The sequence below is a fragment of the Numenius arquata genome, chromosome 9, assembly GCF_964106895.1.
Source record: "Numenius arquata chromosome 9, bNumArq3.hap1.1, whole genome shotgun sequence".
NCBI classification, from domain to species: Eukaryota; Metazoa; Chordata; class Aves; order Charadriiformes; family Scolopacidae; genus Numenius; species Numenius arquata.
Genome location: NC_133584.1, coordinates 36276914 through 36299580, shown reverse-complemented (window position 1 = coordinate 36299580; position 22667 = coordinate 36276914). Strand labels below are relative to the sequence as shown.

The window sequence follows — 22667 nt, the reverse complement described above, 5'->3', positions numbered from 1 at the left end:
TACCAAACCCATAGATACGGATCACATTTATAGAGTTAATGTAGCTCACTCCCATACGTCTTGCAAGATACTCGCCTGTAAAATTCCCAGTTGCGTGAATTTGTAGAGGTAGCATTGAAGGTGCCATTTTAAGACCATAAAATGTGTGACTTGCTAGCTCAGCCTGCAATAGCTTTCTGAAAGGTAATGCAGAAGGCTACTGTACATTCACTTTTCAGAGAACACAATCTTATCTGCACTTCAGAGAACTTTTTCTTTGTGTTGGTTTTAGTTTCCTTTGTAGAAGCGCTAATCCTGATCCTTCTGATCTGCTTTTTTTAGGGACATGGTAAACTGCACAAAAGTTGCCAAATTGAGCAAAAGGCAGAATTGTCAGGTAGTTATTAGAAGATGGTACCTTGTAAAAAATGGATTTCCCCAGTCTATTTCAAAGTTAAATCACCTCCTTCTTCAGAGCTGCTGTTTTCACTGCCATATCATTCTTTGCTGCCAGAATCAGAACATTTTTCCCCATTACAGGTAGCTAGAAAGTTCCCCTACCACACATCTTTCTTACATGTTTTGGACAGAACAGATGAGGCTTTGCCATGTGAGTTTCCCAGTTAAACACAGTTGAACTATTTATATAGTGCTTTCTGTGCTTGCTTGCATTCATGATTTTCTGAGAATAGTTTGCATTGGTTTTCCATGTTGTTTTGCAGGAGATTTCTAGAATTTTAGTTTACATTTTGTTTCCTGGACAGTGGCTCTTTTCTTACAAATTTTCATTGATGTTGAGCATATCTAATATCCTGTTACAGAGAGAAGCTGTTGAGGTTATTGAAGGCTGCTAATATCCTTGTTGAAGTTAATTTTTATTCCATTTAAACTTAGTTTTCACCTTAAAATGCTTATGTTGTGGTGGTGGTATGTGACATGATAAACTGAGGCTTGGTGATCAGAACATAAGACGTATTCAGTTCTGAGCTGTACGCTTTGCCTATCCTCAGAACTGATGGTGCAAATGTTGTTTTGGAGCAGGAAAAAGAGGACAGTGAGGGTTAGGAGAGCTTCCTCTTGGGCAGTGTAGCTCCCTGTTACTGGAGTGCCAGACTTCACCCTGTAGTTAATTAAATTGCTTTTAAAGAATGCAATAATGGAAGACCATTTCAAAGTACAGTGTATGGTTATGGTCTATTGCTCTTTCAATGCAGAGCCAAGTTAAATAAATTAAGTACAATCTCAGGGAGCTAATTTTGCTGATAATATACTACAAGTAGTGACATTAACTTCATGGAAATTGTGTAAGTGTAAATCATCTGAGTATTTGTTCCATTACATTGCTACAGTAATTGGAGGAGAATGAATCCTTCTCAGATGTTTGATTACTGTTTGTGTTATTGTATCTAGACACTATTTATAGAGGAGATCTCCCCCTGTTATACTGCTTTTTGACACTTAATCTCAAGACTTTTCCTGTGCAGCAGTCACTATGTTGCTATGAGCAGCTATGAACTCAGCAATTCGCCTAGCCTGAAGGTGACCTGAGATATTTAGGTGGTTTCAAAGTATGTTTTGCAATGGAAGGATGTGTTGTGCAAAGCTGTGTTTAATTTTGAAAATTAATACAAAATTAATGAAGAATCATCTTAGAAGCACCGTGGTGTTAGCAACAGTGCCATAAAGTATGGATATCAGGTGATTTATTAGGATGCTGCTAATATGAATTGTAGCAAGCATGAACTGGCTCTAGACCCTCAGCCATAAACAACAGCATAACATAATTAAAAACGCCCATGCTAATTTTTGCAATGCATTATATAGATTACTAGTGGGAAGGCTATCTGCATTGATTACAAAATTTGTCTCTCTTTTTATGGTGCCTGAAACCCACCCAGTCAATTTGCTGCCTGTCTCCTATTGCTAACAGCAAGGTATGCAGTACCGTGTCTTCTTTCTGCACTGTTGCAAGCAGCAGGACCTACCTGCTCTCCAAGAAAGGCCAGATTCGGGTAGCACTGAGCCTGTGTCACAAGGAGATTCTCTCCAAAACAGGGACCTGTGAAAAGGAATTTGACTGGAGTACCGGGGAAAAAGTCAACAAAAAGAGTTAACACCTCTATCTGAAATGTGGTTCTTCGGTCTTGAGGTGAGGAAGGGTGGTGGTGTTCAAAAGCACTGCACAGCAATATGGATTTCTGTCATAGCATGCCCAAAGTAAGCCTCATATAGGTCACAAGAAATCAATACTGTTACAGTGTAGGGTAGATCTTTAGCGTTATTCCCTACTGGGTTATTGATACAATGATAGGTGTCTCTTTAGTGAAGCCTGACCTAAGGAAGCAGTTGTGTTAGAAGATTCCTCTTTTTTACTGTTTATAGCAAAGGAGATGTTAAATGACACACACTGCAAGACATCCCTTAAAGAATTATAATTAGCACTTGTGAAAGGAGTGGAGATACAGGGATAATGAAATTGTCACTAGTTCACAAAGTAGACTTACAAGGCACCAGGTGTAAAGGCCTTTCATTACATCTGTGCCTTAATTTCAGTACATACCCATTAAAAGGGTTGATTTTGATGTCCTAAACCTGAGCTATGAAGATTAAAATCCGTTGATTTTTTTCTTACCAAAATTCTTACCAAAGATGGGAGAAGTAAAGCAGAAAACCTCTTTTACTTCTCAGTATTCTTTATTTATAGTCTCTGTTTGTTATGTTTAAGCCTCACAGCAGAGTTTATCATTACTACCAAACATGGCAAAATTTGTTTGGGTTTTGACAATGATGGGAATGGAGATCTCCGAACCATTCAGTTGCAGACTTGGTCAGTTGGATGGGACCTCAGGAGGTCTCCGGTCCAACTTCTTGCTTAAAACAGGGCTAGTGATAAGATCTGACCAAGTTGCTCAGGGCTTTATCCGATTGGGTCTTGAAAACCTCCAAGGATGGAGACTGGACAACCTCTCTGGGCAGCCTGCTCTACTGCTGGGCTGTCCTTGTGGGAATAAGGGCTCTTCCCTATATCCAGTCAGAACTGTTCTTGTTTCAGTTTGACCCTTGTCTCTTGTCCTGCCACCACTGTGAAGAACCTGGTTTTATCTCCTTGAGACCTTCCCTGTAAAGCACTGTGGACTGCTCTAAGATTCCCTGAAGCTATTTTTGCTCTGGACTGAACAAGCCAAGCTCCTTCACGCACTCTTTGCAGGGCAAGTGTGTCAGCCCTGACCATCTTGGTGCCCCTCCCCTGGACACGCTCCGGAGATGTTTAGTGATAGATGTATTTGCACTGTTGGGATTGGTCTGTGCAACTTCTTTCTATAGAAACCTTTCAATGCAATTAATTTCTGAAGGTAAGAACTATTTGACCAAATATAATGCATGTGAATGGGCCCAAACTAGCGGCTCCTAGGAGCAACATCTGGCCCTATAACATGATAGATCAACACAACTGAGCATCAACCTCTATTTACAGTCTAATAATATCCAGTGTGGTGTCATGTCACCCACTCTGTACTTAAACTCCTGCTTTGCAAGAATCTGCACAGTTTTGCAGGAAATTTCAGCTATAGCAGTTTATTTTAACCTTCAAAATAATGTGTGTGTCTGTCTTTCATTAATCTTGTCACTAGTATTTTGAGTAGGAGTGAGTCATATCCTGAACTTGGAGATTATTAAAAACTTTTAAAGAATGAAAAGATCTTTGTATTAAAATGATCTGTTACTTTAGAGATAATGAGTCTTTAAACGCTACTTTGCTTGATATTGTGCAAATTAAATAAAATACATCAGCTTACCGAAAAAAGTGTGTTTTAAAATATTTGCATAAAAATAGTGCTATGCAACAAAATTATACTTTTCTGCCTATACTTAAATGTTTCTAATGTGTTAAAATAATGTGTGAAGCTTCACTTTACAATTGCAAGCTGTATTCTTGGTGTCAAGATACTAGTAAGAATAACAGAATATGGTTCCATTGATGCCTTCATTTAAGTTGATAAAACAGCTTTATTAGGAGTAATTTTGTGTTTCACAGAATGACAGAATCACGTGGGGTTGGAAAGGACCTCTGGAGATCATCTAGTCCAACCCCCCCTGCCAAAGCAGGTCCACCCAGAGCAGGTTGCACAGGAACGTGTCCAGGTGGGTTTTGAATGTCTCCAGAGAAGGAGACTCCACCACCTCCCTGGGCAGCCTGTTCCAGTGCTCTGCCACCCTTGAGGGAAAGAAGTTCCTCCTCATCTTTAGGTGGAACTTCTTACATTCAAGTTTGTGCCCATTTCCTCTTGTCCTGTCCCTGGGCACCACTGAAAAAAGGCCGGCCCCTTCCTCTTGACACCCACATCACCCTAAAGAAATGACCTTATCACTCACTGTAAATCACTTTTTACTTACCGGTGTATATCATATGCATTGTTCAAATTTGGCACTCTTCTTCCTCCAGCAATTGAGCCTAATTATGTTTGTGTTGACTAGATTAATTGAGTGTCACTAAGAGTGAATGGGTAGGCTAATGAGGGCATAAAACAAGAGTCATCTTTGGCTTCCAGGGAATGCAAAAATGGATGTCCGGTTCGTTGTCAGATCATGACTTTGGCTTTGCCTACATGTCCGTAAATCCGGTGAGGTTTTTTCAGCTAGCACAAGCTTCAGGTTTCAAAATGTAATCCCTGTTCCAACTCTGGAAGTGAAACCTACTTTTTCTTGTAAGACCACTTTGTTGCTTTGCAGAATTAACTCCAAAACTAGTTAGCTAAATGGTTTAAGAACAATTCTACTAGTGAAGATGAAGAGGCTTTCCCTGTTCGTTCCCATATTACAAAATATCTGCAGAGTAGTGCACGTGCATCCCTGTCACGCCACCGACATACTGGCCTGCTTGCTTATGTATTTATTTCTTTTCTGCCCTCTTCATAAAGATAGATACGGCCATTCTAGTCAGTTTTGGGTTTTAGTTTTTATTACTCATTCTTGTTTTTTCTTTTCTGTATATTTCCAGGATATCGTTGTCTTTGCAACCACAAATGCTGCAAACAAATTAACATCTTAGATATCTGCCACAGGAAAATGGTAGAACGATTTTTGAAGGCTGTACTGTTGATTTTGAATATTTCATGTATTCATGTCAGTGGATGGTAATGAACCCATTCAGGATTTCTCTCTTGCATTTAAATAGATCCTTGAATGTAATGAGCACCTATTTCTAAAAGATCTGAAGAAAATGAAAGGTTAAGAAGAAATTAAGGAGTTCAGAGGGAAGGGGACACAGGCAATGAAACAGAACTATTTGAGAACAGACTTTCTTCTTTGGTCTTTTTACCTAACATGCTTGATCTCTCTTGGCGGGTTTTTGCTCAGATATAAGTGAAACAAGACAGATGAATAAATAGGGTTGCCATGTTTGGTTAATGTTGCGTATCTCAGAAACAAGACCAAGCAAAAGGTGCAGTCTGAAAGCAATGAGATCCTTAGTGTCAAGATAAACTCTTGTGGTTTTCAGTCTCTTTCAAATTTAGATAAAGAAATATAATTTGTACTGTTAAAAAACACATTTAGGTTTTATTTTCAAAAAGCCAATAAAATGAATGAGGTAATGCAAGGGCATATTACCTAAGATTTTTTAAAGAATTGAATTATTTCATGCTGTTCAGTTCCTCTCTGACAGGTAGATTTGTAAAAAGTCTCTTTATTGCCAGATGACACATTATGGAAAGGCCAAGTCCTTTCATTTTTACTACTTCAGGAGCTCTCTTTTTACCTTTCCTAAAGACATTGTTATTTTACTTTTATTTTTTGTAGGTCAGCTCTCATTAATATTTCCAGTGGTTTAGGTACATGTTTGGCATAAGTGAGTCTTTTAGTTCTAAGCAGGTAAGATTCAAAAAGGAAATTCAGATGCCTGACTGGAGACATAACTTTTACCTGGGCATGTGCAACAGCACTTAACCAAATTTTGTGAGTGAGGTGTTTCAATTCCAGAATCAGATGAGTAGTTGTAACTTAACAATTCCACCATTAAAGTTGAGGTACAGATAGTTGAAAGATTAGTGAAAATGGTAAAGCATACTCACTATCAAGCCTGTTCTGATACCCGTGAAAGGCTTTATTTGATGTGAGTTTTCACCTGAAACATCTCATCAGAACTTTCCATGAAGACTCTAGTGGATAAGAATATTATCTTTAAAAGTTACACAGTTAACTTGTTCTCCCTCTATTATTTCTTCTAACGCTTTAGAACTACTTCTTCCCAAATTGCTAATGATATGTCAATAGTAAATCATCTCCAAAATACCATTAGAGGGACATTGCTTTTCCCAATCAGAAATACTTACTTTATCCCCATAGGTTGAGGGGCATTAATAGCTGGTGTTCAGCACTCTTAATCTTCTTGAACCAAGTTCTCACCAGCTGAAGAAGTTTCGTCGCAGTAAGAATGCTGAATCAGTATGGATCCTGAAGTTCTCAACTCATCCAGATCTTCAGTGTCTTGCTTATGACTCTTCATGCTTTAGAGAAGATGATGAAAGATGAACAAGCAGGGACTTGTACAAAAACATTATCTGTATTTTTTTTTTATTCACACTGCAGTTATATTTTGATGGTTTAATTTTTTTCCACTGTATTCATATTGCTGTTTCCCTTTCCCTTCTCTTCCACTGGATTTCCTTTTCCTCATATAACCAATCACTACACATACCCACAACACAACTTCTGCCAGACTTTGGTACTTGTGACAAATGTCATACAAGAAATCACCTGATTTCTCAAAAAGAAGCTCCAGTGTTCTTGAAAAGCCTTCCAGGTTAAGTGGTACCACGTGGAAAATATTAGAACTTTTTGGTGTGTAAAAAATATTGGTGTGTTACCTGCCCAGTGCAAGCTTCAGTGAAGAGTTTGTATATATATATATATATGTTTATACAATACAATAATTCGTGTCTTTTCTGTTTTGTTCAGGTCATTGCCATCGTTATGGATATGTTTACAGATGTGGATATCTTTAGAGAAATTGTGGAGGCATCTGCTAGAGGGATTGCAGTGTATCTCCTGCTTGATGAGTCAAACTTCAGTCACTTTCTGAAAATGACAGAGAAACAAGGCTGTCAAGTTCAGAGGCTCAGGGTAAGGCTTCCTGTGTTCCTGTGCATTAACACTCACTACTCATTCCTCCACAATCTGCTGAAAGGGACTATTATTCAAAAATTGATTATCTAATACTGCTTTTGCAAATTATCTAAGAGGTATAAATAGGTAAGCTCTCAGCAGAACCTTCTCTACAAATGTTTTTCTCTTTAGAAAATTTGTTATCTTTTGCATGTGTCAAAGCAAGAGTATTTGATAGAATTACACAATTATTTATAAAATAATTTTCCATTATTACCTATTTAGGAATACTACGTTTGAAAAACTTAGCTTCTTTTCACTTTCTCTTAAAGTAACCTGCAAAGAGCTGTAAAGCTTATGTGAATTAATAAATTTCATATTTCATTTTATGATCTTTTTCTTTAAAGTTACTATCTACAGAAATACTTTAAAAGGCCCAAGATTCTACTGTTTTCCTGAAATCTATAGTATCATGTCTGTCTGCATCACGTCTTAGGGAGACTTACTTTTATACGTGAAATATGTAATTTTATCCTCTAAGAAAGATAACAAGAAGACTAACATTTACATTTTTCACAAGATGTCCTATGCCGCCCTGATATTTAACAGGGATTAGAATAAAAACCATGAGCTGCATTGACGTGACGTAAATGCATCATAAGTACTTCTAGATTTACTGTACTGTAGATAGCACTGAAGAACTTCCAAGGACGTTGCCAGAGTTTCTTTGCAAAGCTCTGAGCGCTCCCTTGGCTGAACTTCCTTACAGTTCCATTTGCAACTCCTTTATTCTGTAACTAGTTAGGCTATGTTTGCTCCTGGCAAAAATATGAAAGCTCTTCTTAGCAGCATGCATTTTAAGAACCCAGTCCAAAAATCAGATAGAGGTGTGGTGTATTTGTGAGGATAAAGAATTTATTTTTTTATATTATTTACAAGGAGCAAACTTGTATTTTATACCATTTTTTTTTCTGGAGTTTTTACTTATGTCCAGTTTCCATCCCCACACCACTTTCCATGCTTGTTTCTTGTGTATGAGTGTGTGGGATTGCCCTCTGGTGGCCCAATACAGAGAGCTATGGGAACTTTTGGAAAGAAAACCTTAAAAATATGTTGTGGGTCTCTAAACAGTGGTCATGTGAAGTCAGTATTTGGCAATATTTCCATACTCTGGAACTTGAGACACCACCATTGCTGATTGCTTGGGTTAACTATGCCATAGAGGTTGCCAAAAATGGTGTGTGTCTTTTTATGGCATGAGTTTTATCCTCCCAAAATGAAAGAAATAAGGAGCATGCATTTCAAGTGGTATCTCAAAAAATGCCATAGTATGCATTTTCAAATTAATTCTGTGCAATGTGTATCTACATCTTTTTCGAAAGCTTAACTTCTTTTGGGTGGGTTCAAGGTTGTCTTTTTAATATGGTTTTATAGACCTACAGGCGTTTATACTGTGGTTGAAAGAATTAATGTACATATATTAGAGTGGATTTTGTATGGATTAGTGTGGATTGGAGAGGTTTGGACTTGGCCTCTTCAGTGACGTCACGTATTATAAGTTTCTGTTTCGTAATGATGGGAGAAATAAAATACATATTTACTCTGCAAGGTTTACTTAGAATGCTTCAAGGTTCATCAGAAAATGAAAAATATATGCCAAAGAGAGTTGTGTGCTGGGTTTCCAGTTTAGCTGGTCATAAAGATGTTCTAATGAATGTTCTTCTCATCCAAGTGCTACTCCCAATGACTGTTGCTCTGGGAACAATAGCTTACTACTCCCACAGTAATTCTCCTGTGTCTTTCTTGAGGATGAAGAGAAACTGCTGGTGACTATGAAAGAACTTTGGAGAAGTTTTCTCCCTTTCTCTTTTTCCCATTTCTCAAGGTTCACAAGAAAACAAACCGTCATTAATTTTCTGTGCTCTTGGCTTTTGGTCCTCCCCTTCTGTTCAGTGAAAGCAGGAAGAAGACAGAGATATGTGGATCTGTTTCTTTTCCTCAGGATGTAGCACCAGCAGCACTGGTCTTGTTATTCTCTGGGACGATTTGGTTCAGTCTTGCAGGAGTGTGGCAGATGCTTCTCATGCCATGCACTCAGGATGAGGAGTTTCTGTAAAGCTTTTCTGACTGAATGCCTTCTCTGGCTCTTTTGCTCTTCCTTTGAATCAGTGAAAAATGAGATGTAGTGATGAGTGAAACTGTATTTTTAATTCAGATTTACAATTCAGTAGTCCTCTGTATGGAAAGAAAGAGGATTTTATTCATAAATCTAGATTAAATGTCTGTGCAGACAGTTTTCCTCATCTGTAGTCTGACTGCATATCAGGGGATATTTCCCTCTATTGAAAGATATAACTGAAAAAATGGATAGGCTATATATTCTGTTGTCCCGGTTCAAAGTAAAACCGAACCAATTTTCTGTTCTGTAACTTTACATCCTAGCTAGGCCTCCTCTAACTCTCTGAAATTAACGGCATATTGTGGAGAAAACTGCTCGTTCTCAGAATGATAAGACCCATGTTTGTGCTCCATGCCAAGGAATGGTATGCAGGGAGGCCCTTGCTTGTACTTATTGCTGTAACAACCAAGGTCAGCCAATTTTGTTATTTGCCCCCTTAGAGGGTCGGAAACGGAAAAACATAGAGGGGTCACATCGGTGGGGAGGAGAGGACAGGAGAGGTGACCCAAACCTGACCAACTGGGGTATTCCATCCCATCTGCCCCATGCTCAGTATAAAGGCTGAGGGATCAAAGGGTCAGCCTTCTTCCTGCGATGGCTGACGTCCGGAGAGGACTCTGTCTGTTCATCTGCCTTTGATCCCGATCCGTGTGTTCCTGACTCCAGAGCTGGAATCCAGTTCCCATCCGTCACTTAGTCCAGTCTGGGACTTCCCCAGTGCCTGCTGGTGACGTGACTGTCATCCTGGGAGCTTGATACGGTTTTGTATATATTGTATCTATTTCATTATTTCCTTCTTTATTTTTATTTTAATATTAATTCTTCATTAAAGTAGTTTAGTTCATTCTAAACTTCCAAATCTCCTTATCTCTATCTCTTTCTCTTCCTCTCTCCTTTTTTTTTTGGGGGGGAGGGGGAGGGAAGGGCCATCTGTCGGTCTGGTTTTGGTAAATTCAGCCGAAGCCACGACATCTGTGATGATTATGTGAATTCCTTATTGGAGAATATGAAATCAGGGCTTTACTAGGAGCTTTATTAGTCTTTGCTACAGCGTTATCTTCTTGTGGGCTGATTTTTATTTAATGTCCACCTTAACATCACTAGTGGAACTCAACTCAAACAAACAATTCCTTTTGTATACTTTCCCATTCTTTTTCCCCAATTTCATTCATCTGTTTCCTGACTGTTCTACATTTTTCCTCAGTAAATAATGTGTTTCTTTTTTTATCCTCTCTACCTAAGCTTCTTTTGATTAACTTTGTCACTGGTCTGACTTTTTGTTTGGTCAGCAGTTCTTTTGCATAGAAAGATGAAGAGTTGTTACAGATTCAGACTTTTTTCAGGTGATTTTTCAAAAACTAATAGCTAAATTTTTGTGCAAACTGTGAAATAGATTTGCAGTGCCAAATGCAGCACCAAGACAGCAATCCCCAGTACCACCAGAATGCTCAATGCAGTAACTTAATTTTGGATTAGAGACAGAGAACCAATATAGTCAATGTTGTTTAATGCCCAAGAAGTCAACCAAGCTCCTCAGCTGATGGCAGATCTTCATGTTTTATTTGATATGAGGTGAGGCATATGACAGAGGTTCCATGCTCTTCGGAATCCTATTTTTACTTCTGTGGCAATAATGAAGAATCATCTTGCTACAGGAGGGTATTGAATGCAATTTGGCAGGTTCTGTTTCTCCCCTGGTACTCCTCTCAGTATTTTTAGTGAATTGCAGGATTGAGAGAATAGAACCACTAATGAATTTATTTTACTTTCCTTTTGTGAAGTCTACTCCCAGATGTGCATGCTTAAATGCATAGTGGGAGCTGCTCTTGAGACCTGATTGCAGTCTGTTGTTTCTCACCAGTGTTATCAAAATCACCAAAAGTTTTCCAGTACTTCCAAGTATAAGTCAAATTTGGCTATTAAATAAGCATGTACAGCATGGTGTCATACCTGTGAGGCAAATTCTTTGCTAAGGGACCCCTGACTCCAGTGAAGTCAGTGAGATTTTGTCTTCAGTGGTTGGTACTTGGATCAGATTCAAAGTCAGAATAGAAGCAAACTTGAAAACTAGGTGGTATTTGTACAGCAGCTATTATCTCATAGTAAGAAGAGAGGCTAAGGATAATAAATAACATCAGTAATGATGAACAGTATGAGAAATGTGACTTTTTTTTCCTTTAAAGCTGTTAGGCTGGGTACTAGGTAGACATCCATTTTCTTCTTTGTGCATGTTCTTGACAGGAAGTACAGGGTCAATAATTGAACATGGATAAAACCAGACTCAACAAATAAAAAGTGCTGAAGTGTTTGAGACCATTATATTCACTGTACTTATCTGTCACGTTGGAGGGTTTTTACTGATGAAAATGAATGTGTAATGTTGAATTATACTTCAGAAATTTAAATCATGCTTATGTGTCTCTCTCTGGGAAGATAGTGGTGCAATCATACATAAAAAGAGTAGTTAGAGCTTGTTTCCTGTTCATCAGTTGGGTGTCATTTAACTGGATAGCCCTGATGGCCATCCTTAAACTGCAGCCGCTGGATATTTTAAATGTCCCTGAGTGTCCTGCAACCTGGTCTTGGAGGAGGGCGAAGATCCTGTGTCTGGCTTCAAAAACCTAAAACACCAAGTCTTTAGTTAAATTATTCTTCCATATAAATTCACTAGAAGTCGCTGACAAAAACAGATTACAGGACCAGGCAGAATCATAGAATCGTCTAGGTTGGAAGGGACCATTAAGATCATCGAGTCCAGACTTTCTGTTTGACTCCCTGTGGCCAATCTTACATACTTACACACTTTCGTGTGTCCCCTCGGGCTAGCTGAGATCCTTCATGATGTGTGGTTTAGTTTGCCCATTCCTCTCAGGATTCATAAAGGAATTATTGCTGTACCCACAATGATGCATAACACTGCAGTCATCAGTGACACGCTACTGTTAGCAGAGGAGTCCTGTAGCCTGAGGATGAAACCAAGTAGGAAGGTAGAGCCCAGCATTTCATACCAAATGGGGCTTGCAATTCAGTACATATATATTCACTGCTTCTAATCCTAAGTGGAATCCATTATTATTATGTATCCTCAAATATTGTCTGTATTTTGGGCGATTATTCAAAGTATGCATCCCTGGCACCTAATTAGAGGTCTTGAAGTAGATGAAGAATGCCTGATGAACTGTAGAGGAAAAGGAAGTGTTATGTGAGAAAGGTGAGCATGACCTCTGGCACATGCCTTTGTAATGCTGCCATGTTCTGTCTTTGAGTGGATGACCAACCAAGACAGCAAAAGAGTTGGCAGGATTAAGGAAGCAGGACAGAAAAGCTGCAGGAGGAATAATACTGCAGAGAAGGAAAAGAAAAAGGAGAACAGAGGAAGTGACTATAATTTTTTTAAAAAAAAACCCAGCAATTTAATATAAATTTTATTTCTTTTCTTTAGATATGCCTACTTGAAGTTGTATTTCAACTTAGAAGTACCTAAGGCAAAGGGGTTTTTGTATATAGTATGCTAATTTGGAAGCCATTAGCCTTGCTTGTGCCTCCAGCATTTCAGATTCCCAAGTGATAGGCTGTCCAATACCGATCAGGCCTTATCTCAGTAAGATTTGATGTGTTCAACTGGCATGCCTTTAGGCCAGCATTACTTGCTGTGGTTATTTGAAAATGTATAAGCTGCTTCTCAAGTTACCTTTTTCAAATTGCAGTGACATAAATATAATTAAGTATAGTTAAATATAAATCCGACATACAAATATAATTACATGGTGTACAGAATTGGGTAAAATAGTCATTGAAGTAAATGCAAATTTCATTACTAATTCATGAAATTTTATTTTTATAGTAAATAAGTGTTTGCTATTCTGATAATCTTTAGAATGGGTAAATTCCAGTTTTTTCTTTTTTTTCAGGAATTACTTTTTCCTCACTATTTAACTTTCAAATAAAAGTTTGTTATTAAGTTACTTTTACTTAAAGCTTGACTAGCTGCTGGAGAAATAATAATTTTATTCAGTAGGATTGTCTTGTTCAATGTTCAACAAAAAATGTACTAGAAAGCGGGAATATTGAGTTTCGTTGATAGGAAAGCTTCTAATTGGAGTGCAGAGAACTTGAAAGACAGCATGCTGGATTGTCAAAAATGATTAGCAGGTAGAGATGCAAAATTATGTTAACTTCCCATTCAGTAATGCAAATTGGTTTGTTACTGTTATTGATTCTTTTTTTAACTGTTTCTGAAAATAGACCTCAGCATCCACCTGTATTTTCAGTTTTAAAAATTTCACCTTTTAAAATTTTACAGCACTTCTAGATAATACTTCTTTTATTTGATCAATTTGATATGCCAAATTAAGAGATAAAGTTTAAGGTTTATGTTTCTAGCACATTTGCAAAACATTTAGGTCACAAACAAAAGTAATTTTTAAATGCTGTCTTTGTACATTTTAACTGAGCTACACTGTTGTTCAAACACAGATTGACCAAAATGCTAAGTAAAAACTCACCTAATAAATAAAAATTAAAGAATTTGGATAGCTTGAGTCAAACCATAATTTGCCAGCTCAGCAGCTTTTAAGTGTTATTCCTGCTTCTTTGACTTGATTTTTTCTTTTGATAAAAGTTTTAAGAAACCAATAATGAAATATATAGTGATTAAGAAAGCATGTATTATTTGGAGATGTGCTTTCATTTCATGGAGATTTTCTCCTATTTTTTTGAAGTTTCTGTTTGGAAAGATAAAGTTCATTGGATTGTAGTAGACACTGTACTATTAAAAATCCTACAATCTTTATCTGTTTTAACTTTGTATGTTTTAGGTAAATGTGTAAGTGCTCCCATAGACAATAAAGGTTTATGTAACTGTATTGAAAACTCAAGTCATACTTTATAGACTGGAGTCTTAAATACTTTTGTAAGTTTAAATACCTCTACAGCTTCCTGAGGAGGGGAAGTGGAATTTTCAAAGTTGCGTCAGGGGAGGTTTAGACTGGACATTAGGAAGCATTTCTTTACCCAGAGGGTGATCAAACACTGGAACAGGTTTCCTAGAAAAGTGATCAATGCGCCAAGCCTGTCAGTGTTTAAGAAGTGTTTGGACAATGCCCTTAACAGCCTGCTTTAACTTTTGGTCAACCATGAAGTAGTCAGACAGTTGGATTAGATGAGCGTTGTCAGTCCCTTGCAACTGAAATAGTCTATTTATCCTATCCTATCCTATTCTATTTATTTTATCCCCCCAATTCTGCTGAATTTACCCTATGCAGAGTCTTACTCATTTTGCTTCATGAACAGCCCTCATCCATCTGTATCTGGCCTTTACAAAAACAGGTCTGCTGTGATTTTGAACCTGTGCTCGTAGCAGTCCTGTGAAGTAAGACATTGCTCAGTGTTAACCAGTCTTATATTCCACTGTTTCCATATATACAGTCTATGTAATAATCATATAGATTCTGTTTTCTTACCGCCAGTGCTAAACTACGGATTTCACTCCCACTGGGATACTTGTAAATTACCACAAATTAGCATTGCTGGAACAAATATTGCAAGGCTAGCTAGAAGCTACAGTAAATATTGTGATCATTCCCAGCTATATTCCAAGCTATTTTTATGTCTTGTGAAGCATTTTGTATCTCACAGCCACATGTGGTAGATGCTGTAGGTTGGTTTGCGTTGAATATAAATTTTATTTTTTCTATAAATAAGCACCTTTCTGTAACAATTTTTGATAAATGCATTTTGACCTTTTTCCCTACATCCATGTAAGAACTTTTTAAAAATTATTACATTAGTACAGACCACGAGGTATTGTAACACTTCTTTTGAATTCTTTTATTTCTATGAGCTTAAAAAAACAAGTAGAGAGAAAAAAAGACACTGGCTCAGCTGGATCAATTTCATCCACAGTCTGGGAGAAAAATTGACCATGTTTTTGACATCCAACATGTAAAATTTCCTAAGTGCAGTTTACTGAGTTCACATGAGTAAAACATAAAGCTTCTTAACAGAATTAAAACTTAACTGTTGATTAGAGTTTGTGCTGTGATAGCATCTCTGAATTTAGAAATGTGGTTGATCCCATGGTGCAAAGCTGATTGAGACGTCTTGCTGGTGGTAAAACTGCAAGGCATTCTGGCGCCAGGTGGATTCAGTGGATCATCTTAGAGTGGGGTGTCTTGTGTTTGTAGATATAGCAGCCTTATTCAATTGAAAGAAAAGTGAGCCTGGATCTTCAGGTGTTGTCTCTGATTAGCTGAGATGCTTGGAAATCTTCTAAATATTGTACCTCAGATGATGAAAAGAATTATTTTTTATAAAAAAAACTGTCAAAGACTTTGTTGAAGACTTCTTGTGCCAGAACCTCATTTCTGGGAGTGGTGGCCATGGAAAAGCAGAATTCCATTTTCTATGGCTCAGGGAATCTCATCAGTCATTAAGACAAAGCAATAACTTGCCATTTTGGGTCCCTAGGGACAAGTTTGATCAGAGTTTGCTTCCCTGCAGAGTTTATTAATATGCAATAATATAACTCTTCTCCTACTGTACCTCTTGACTTTTAAATCCCCGGATGCTAAATATGGAATATAGTATACCAATTAAAGTATTTCAATTGTCTTTTTCAGAACATGAGGGTGCGGACAGTAAAAGGACAAGATTACTATTCTAAAACAGGAGCAAAATTCCATGGAAAAATGGAACAAAAATTTATTCTTGTTGACTGTAAGAAAGTCATATATGGTTCTTACAGGTAAGATCAGTCACTGAGGTGTCCATAGAAAACCTGTCATCTCAGTAGCTCTCCTACTGCTAATTTGGTTTTTTTTTTCTATTTCTGAAAATTCTTCCAGGGAACTCCATGGGCAAATTTTATTATATTTTCTGTAATTTAACAAGTTATTATAGATACTTATTGCTAATTAGCCTAACACGGAGCCAAATTTTGAGATACTCTGTTAGTTTTTCACAAATAAGAAATAAAGGATATAACTTCTGCTACAGCTGAAGGCTTCCTAAAAAGAGAGAAAAATCCTGATTTGTGTTACATTGTCTGAATTATTCGTTTGACATACACTCAAGAAAAGGCTGTCAAAATTATTTCATGAGCTCTCTTATATAGTTCCTCCTCACAATAATCTTCTAAAGTGAACATTGTAGACCTATTCTATGGCACTCTGTAGTGTATCATGGTCAAATTCAAAATTGCTCAAGTTAAGTTGACATAGGCTCTCGTTATATTTGGCTAAGTTTCTTTATTCTACTTTCCATTTCATTTCCAGTGTAGGCGTACAAAGCATAGGCTGGAAGAACCTATAGCCTTGCAGAGCTGGAAAATACTAAGTTAAAGCAGGGACAGTTTTATCTCACACATTAAATATTTTCCTTCTTTTCATGCTACACATCTCTCCTTTGGCCTACTGAATTAGTTTCTGCCAGTATAGTGCTTGGGTGCCATATCCACAGCCACAGACTTTCATACATTTCCACCACTGTAAGCTTTCAAAAATCTGGGCTTTTTTTATTTCCTCTGAGTCTCAAGCAGCCCCAAATTCAGACTGATGTATATGAATGGTAGTGAGGTAAGTGAGAAGTTCATAAATGAATCAGTGTAAGAGTCCAGAGAGAGTCTGCCTGCTTTGACTTCTACACACAGTGCTGCAGCCTGTGAGAATGTGATAGTTTTTCTCATTTCATTTTGAAAAATAACACTGCTTTAAGACCTAGCACCACAGGGGCTGGAATCATCAATTTCTGTAAAAATTAAGTTTGCTTTTTAAAAGCAAACTTAAAAAAAATCCAGTGATTTATAACAGGAAAGATGAGTCTTTCTGAGTTCTTGCTCTCTGAACTGAATTTAAAGTTTAGGGTTTTTTTTCAAAACAAAATATATTATTCTTAATTGTGAAAATAAATAGAATAAAATTATGCATTGTGATTTGATTTAATCTCAGCACACTTATTTCCTGACAAATAAAAAAATCTAACAAAACAAATAAAATGAAATCAGTGAGCTATTTATGTGAATACAACAAACATATTTTTTAACATCCAGAAGACAAATGCAAATAAACCAAGTTCAGTGATTTAATTTAATTTTTTCACCTTTTTTCATGAAAATAGGATTGCAAAACAGATTTTTTTCTTTGTTGTAACCTAAAAATTGCATGCTTTTGACACCATGCTATTAGGCTTGTTGAAACATCCTTAATGTACATGTTAATTTATTTTATCCCATTTTGTAGATGTAAAGTAGCTATAGCTACTTAGTTTTGAGCATGTGTTCAGCCTTTCTACATGCACTAGAAAAGAGGAAAATTTCCTTCATCAGAATATCATCGTTTCAATTAAAAGCAATGTCCATATCCAATTTGGTGTGCAGAGTAGAAATTGTAAACTTTTTAACAGTTCTGAGGTGCATCTTTATGAAAATGTGTTTAGGGTGAAGTACATTCAGAACTGTTGAAGCAGTTCTGCGTATTATTTCAAATGCATTTGTTTCACAACATAACCACACATTAACATTCTCTGACTCAGTGGCCTAGTCAATGCTGCCTTAGTCTTTGTAGAGGTAATTTTGCACCGTTAGGTATTTGTAGCCCACTGTTCTACATTTGTGAATACTTTTTTGCAATATCCACTTTTTATAAGGGCAATTAAGTAGTTACAGACTAATTCCTGCCCTCACTGAAAGCAGTCGAAAGTCTCCAGCTGAGTTCAACTGGTATTAATTAGACCTTCCATGTCCAAATTACATGAATCATGCCTACAATTTATTTATTTATTTAGAAAGTATTTGTACAAAACCCAGATTTGTGTGACAGCTTTCTTATCAGGATGGAGCAGTGTAAAAAAACTGTTTCTAATGGTCATTTGTTCCTCTTTCAGCTTTATGTGGTCATTTGAAAAAACCAACCTCAGTATGGTTCAAGTTATCACGGGACAGCTGGTTGAATCCTTTGATGAAGAATTCAGGACACTGTATGCCCGTTCTTCTGTTCCCAGTTCATTTGCCCCAGAATTAGTGCGGGTGAACAGTCGCAGGACACTCTGGGATAATGATACATACCAACACTCGGTGTCTTCCTTGGCTTCAGTTTCTAGCCAAAGAAACCTTTTTGGTAGGCAAGACAAGGTTCACAAGATAGATCCTATTTGTTGGAAAACTCGTGGAAGATATGCAGTAAATGAAATAGATAAATACGCGTTGAGAAATCAAGCCTATAATAAACAACCATTTCATCCGGGTTTTAATATGCAAAATCCCATCCAGCAGTATCAACCTAGTGAAAAAAATGAGCACTGGAAGAGACATAGTTATGCTGGGGAGAAGCCAGAAAGGACACCTTACTTATTGCTCAACAGAGCTATTAATAGAGCCAACAATCCATCAAATGCTTGGAAAATGCCATCTGATAGCCTTAGTATTGTTTCTTCATTACGAGGAGGATATGCAAATAACTACAATACACCCCAGCAGAGTTTTGCTGATCAGTTTTCACGACCAAAGGTAAATCTTGCAGAAAGAAATTCAATTGTACGGAGGTCTTTTAATGGGACAGATAATCATATCCGTCATCTGCAGCAAAGGATGCCAACCCTCGAACACACAACGAAATCGTTCCTCCGTAACTGGCGAATCAAGTCATATTTGAATGATCAATCGGATTATCCAGTAGAGTCTAATGGGTCGGCCTTGGGTGACAGATATGATAGCTATGACACAGCTGAAAATATTAAAGCTCATGCGCTGTATTCTCATTCTCGCTTACGATCATCATTGGTGTTTCAGCCAACTTTACCTGAACAGCAGGAAGTAAGCAGCTGTGCAAGTTCTTCAAATTCAACTATAATCGGGTCGGAGGGAAGTGCAACACCTAAAGGGACATCTAATCATGCTCCAAGTGTGGAAAACGGAACAGATAATACTGTAGAAGAGATTAGCACAAATGTCCCACTTAAATCAGATGCACCAAAAAACCACAGAATTCATATTGCAGACAACACAAAACCTAGTGTAAATTCAAATGCAACAGGTGACTCATCTCTCTACTTGTACACAACACTGTGTGCAGACAAACACGCAGAAAATTTGAAGAACCTTCAAAATGAAAATATACTAAAAAGGAGAAGTTTTCCTATGTTTAATTCAAAGTCCATTCTAGACCCTGGTGCCAATAAACATTCATCCAGTTACGTTTACAGCACATTGACTAGGCATAGACTTAAGCAGCCAGTTAGTCCAAAACTTCCAGAAGACACGCTGAAGAGCTCTAAAAGTTTGCACAGTGTGACCAACCACTTGCCACAGGAGGAAAAGAACCTCAAAGGAGAGCTAAAGAGCCCGACTGCTAGCAAGGCAATCTCTATGGCTGCTCTCACTGAAGCTAGCAAAGAGGAGTCTTTTAAGGATTGCACATCAAAGAAAGAAAGTAAGAGTTCCCCAAGTTTTCTAAAGAAAGGATCCCAGAAATTGCGGTCACTTCTTAATCTCACACCAGACAAGAAGGAAAACTTGTCAAAAAACAAAGGTACTGCCTTTTACAGAATGTGTAGTAGTTCTGATACATTGGTTTCTGAAGAGGAGAATCAAAAGCCAAAGATTTCTGAGAATAAGACAGATTCTTCCCCAAGGAGAAAGAGAAACACATCATCAAATTCTCAAGGTAGCTTGAACAGAAGTAAAGAAGATGTCACTGGGAGCCCGAAAAAGTCTCCAAAGTCTCCAAAGTCACCAAAACCTCAAAAACCTCCATCTGATGAAAGCAATAAAAAGTGTCCTCTTTTGTGCCCCCTTGAAAGTAAGTTCATAGAAACTGCAGGAGATGCATCTACCCCAAGATTTAATACAGAACAAATTCAGTATCAAGACGTGAAGGAAATCACCACAAATACTACTCCCGAAAGTGCCCCTGTTTCTGCTCTTCAAAGAGCAAGTTCAATGACACCACAGTTGGCAAGCTCAAAACGCCAAGAGGAGCTAAGATCTCGTTTGAGTGAAAGGCGTGTTTATAGTCGCTTTGAGCCATTCTGTAAGATGGAAAATGCTGGCCAACCTGCAGGAAACGCACCCAACAGCAGTTCACATCTCTCAGATATCAAAAGCAAGACCTTAGGGAATAATTATGGCAGGAGTAATCACATGGTCGGCTACAACTCAACTGCTTACCATCCATTGCAGCCTAATGAAAATAAGCTGAGAGGTTTTATGCAAAAGTTTGGAAACTTCCTACACAAAAACAAGTAAAACTTTTTTTGATTATGTTGAAATACAGCAAGAGTAGTAAAGCTGGACATAATCTTAACTGGACAAGACTGACGGGCAACTTTTGTAGAGCTTACTTGGGTTTCTTCTTGGGTCTAGGACATTGGAACAAATGTACATACTTTTACATAATTATCCTAGAATTGTTATACTGAAGTATTTACAGAGATTCTGTGTCTAGAAGATGTCTCAAGGGAGTTGTTTATAGTGTTTATATTGTAAGATTAATTTTATACATTTTCCTTGTGAAGAAAGTATATACTAGCATACTGTAAGATTAAATGTGGGTGAAAAAAGATGGAGGATGTTTTTAAACTTCGAATCATACTGTTTCCAAAGATTTTCCCTTTAAAAATAGGATAGCACTAGGAATAGTGGCTTGCATTTTTTCAGCATTTATGTACATTTTCAAATGATAAACACAAATGTTAATGCATTGCATGTTACTTATCTTTAATTTTTTAAAACCTCTTTTAGGCTTCATCTTGTTAATAATTTACCCCATAGCATCTATCGAACTGTTTGGGCAGCAGATGGATCTATCTTGCTTTATTGAATTTTCCATGCAATTTGATATTTTTCTAAAGTATTTGGCACACAGATCTTAAAGTGACCTTAATCCGAGCTTTCACAGACTTGTTTACATGGTTAAACTAGTGTGAATGTAGGATGATCCCTAAAAAAACTATTTATAAAAAGGTGCCTTGAACATAACTTACAACTAGTTTAAATTTCAATGGGTTAATTGCATTTGTATAACATGCCAGTATTCTGTAATGTATTCTAAAAATAGCTTTTTTGTTACATTTTTCCATTTGGTATTTAAAAAAAAAATTGTCCGTGGACTTCCATTTCTCAGGTAAGTTTTTGAGTTTCACATGCAACAGTCTGTTTTAAATGTTGCAACTCTGGCTTTAATAACCTAGTTTTTAAAATAAGGTTGTAAGTATTTAGACTAGGCGTGTGAGGAAGATTGCAAGCTCAACCCTGCAATGGTGCCTTATGTCCAAATAAGTATTACAAGGCCAGGAGCAATTAGGCATCTGAAAATGAGATTCATTAAAGTCACCGTATCAAACAATAAGGCACCTCTCCTAAGCCAAAGAAAGTATCAGTGAAGGGTGATAGTAGCAAGTGTTTAACCTTAATGAAGGTATTTGGGCACCTAACTGCAGTCTAAGGGACACATTTTTGTTTATCCAAGCCTCTCAGACATAAAAAATGTCCTGATACTAAGTGCCTGTGCCAGGTTGGTGCTTACAAAAACTGCAGGCAGGATGTTTGGGCATGGTACCCACTTCTCATCTGCAGTGTGCAGCCAGGACATCCAGCTGGCTCACACGCTCCTGAATGTGGAGTTTGGCTTTTAGGAGAATGTCATAACCATTTAGCTGCAAGATGCTCTGGCAACAGTTGTCTTCCAAATTCAGAAATTTAGGAAAATTCATTGCTGAAAGCTTACAATCCTTACACGCAGCCTTCATGTTTCAGGAGCACGTTTTAGCAGATTACTCTTAGATCTGAAAGGTCCTACAGCATTCTGTGGAGGAGTCCCACTAAGAAGGTCTTGGCTTTATTCTTTAGAAAGAAACACCAAAAAAAGGCATTTCATGCACCAGCTAGATTGAGTTCATTTATCTCTTCTACCTGGGGCCCTGGGAAAAGATTTTATACGGAAATCTACTTCTCACCAAGAATCTGCTCTAGCTCCTGTGAACTCACCATAGTTATTGTCAGTGATTTCAGTGAAGCAGTGACAGCTTTTTGTTCAAGGTGTTTCTCAGGCAACCTTATTAGGTGGATGCATCATAGCAGTAACTCTTTCACTGTGTATTTGCTCATCAGAGTGTCAAAGTCTTGCATCTCAATCCTCTGCTGAAAGTTTCATTCTCCCCTTCACCTCTGACCACGGAAGAGACTGTACGAATTTCTTGATCAACACTGGTCACTTTGTTTACTCCTTGCTGAAATGCCATAGTTGGTATTTTTCCCAAGTGAACATTTATACTGAAATATTCTGTCCTGACAAAGGTAGCGTTTTCAGACCCAAGGAGTGTCTTCTCAGCGCTCCAGGTATATTTTCAGTATAGGCACAACGTCCTTCCACAGCTATGTGGCAAACAGCAATGCAATACTCTACTTTTTATA

The 22667-nt window shown here is 37.5% G+C and overlaps 1 protein-coding gene across 1 annotated transcript in view; it reads left to right on the top strand.

Annotated features, from left to right (window-relative positions):
• Positions 1-20501, top strand: part of FAM83B (family with sequence similarity 83 member B) — a 45696-nt gene extending 25195 nt beyond the window's left edge. The window contains exons 2-4 of the mRNA XM_074153891.1: positions 6937-7101; positions 15883-16007; positions 18143-20501. Of these exons, the coding sequence (XP_074009992.1) occupies positions 6937-7101; positions 15883-16007; positions 18143-20501 (2649 nt within the window). The remainder of the gene's footprint in view (positions 1-6936; positions 7102-15882; positions 16008-18142) is intronic.
• Positions 20502-22667: the final 2166 nt, after the last annotated feature.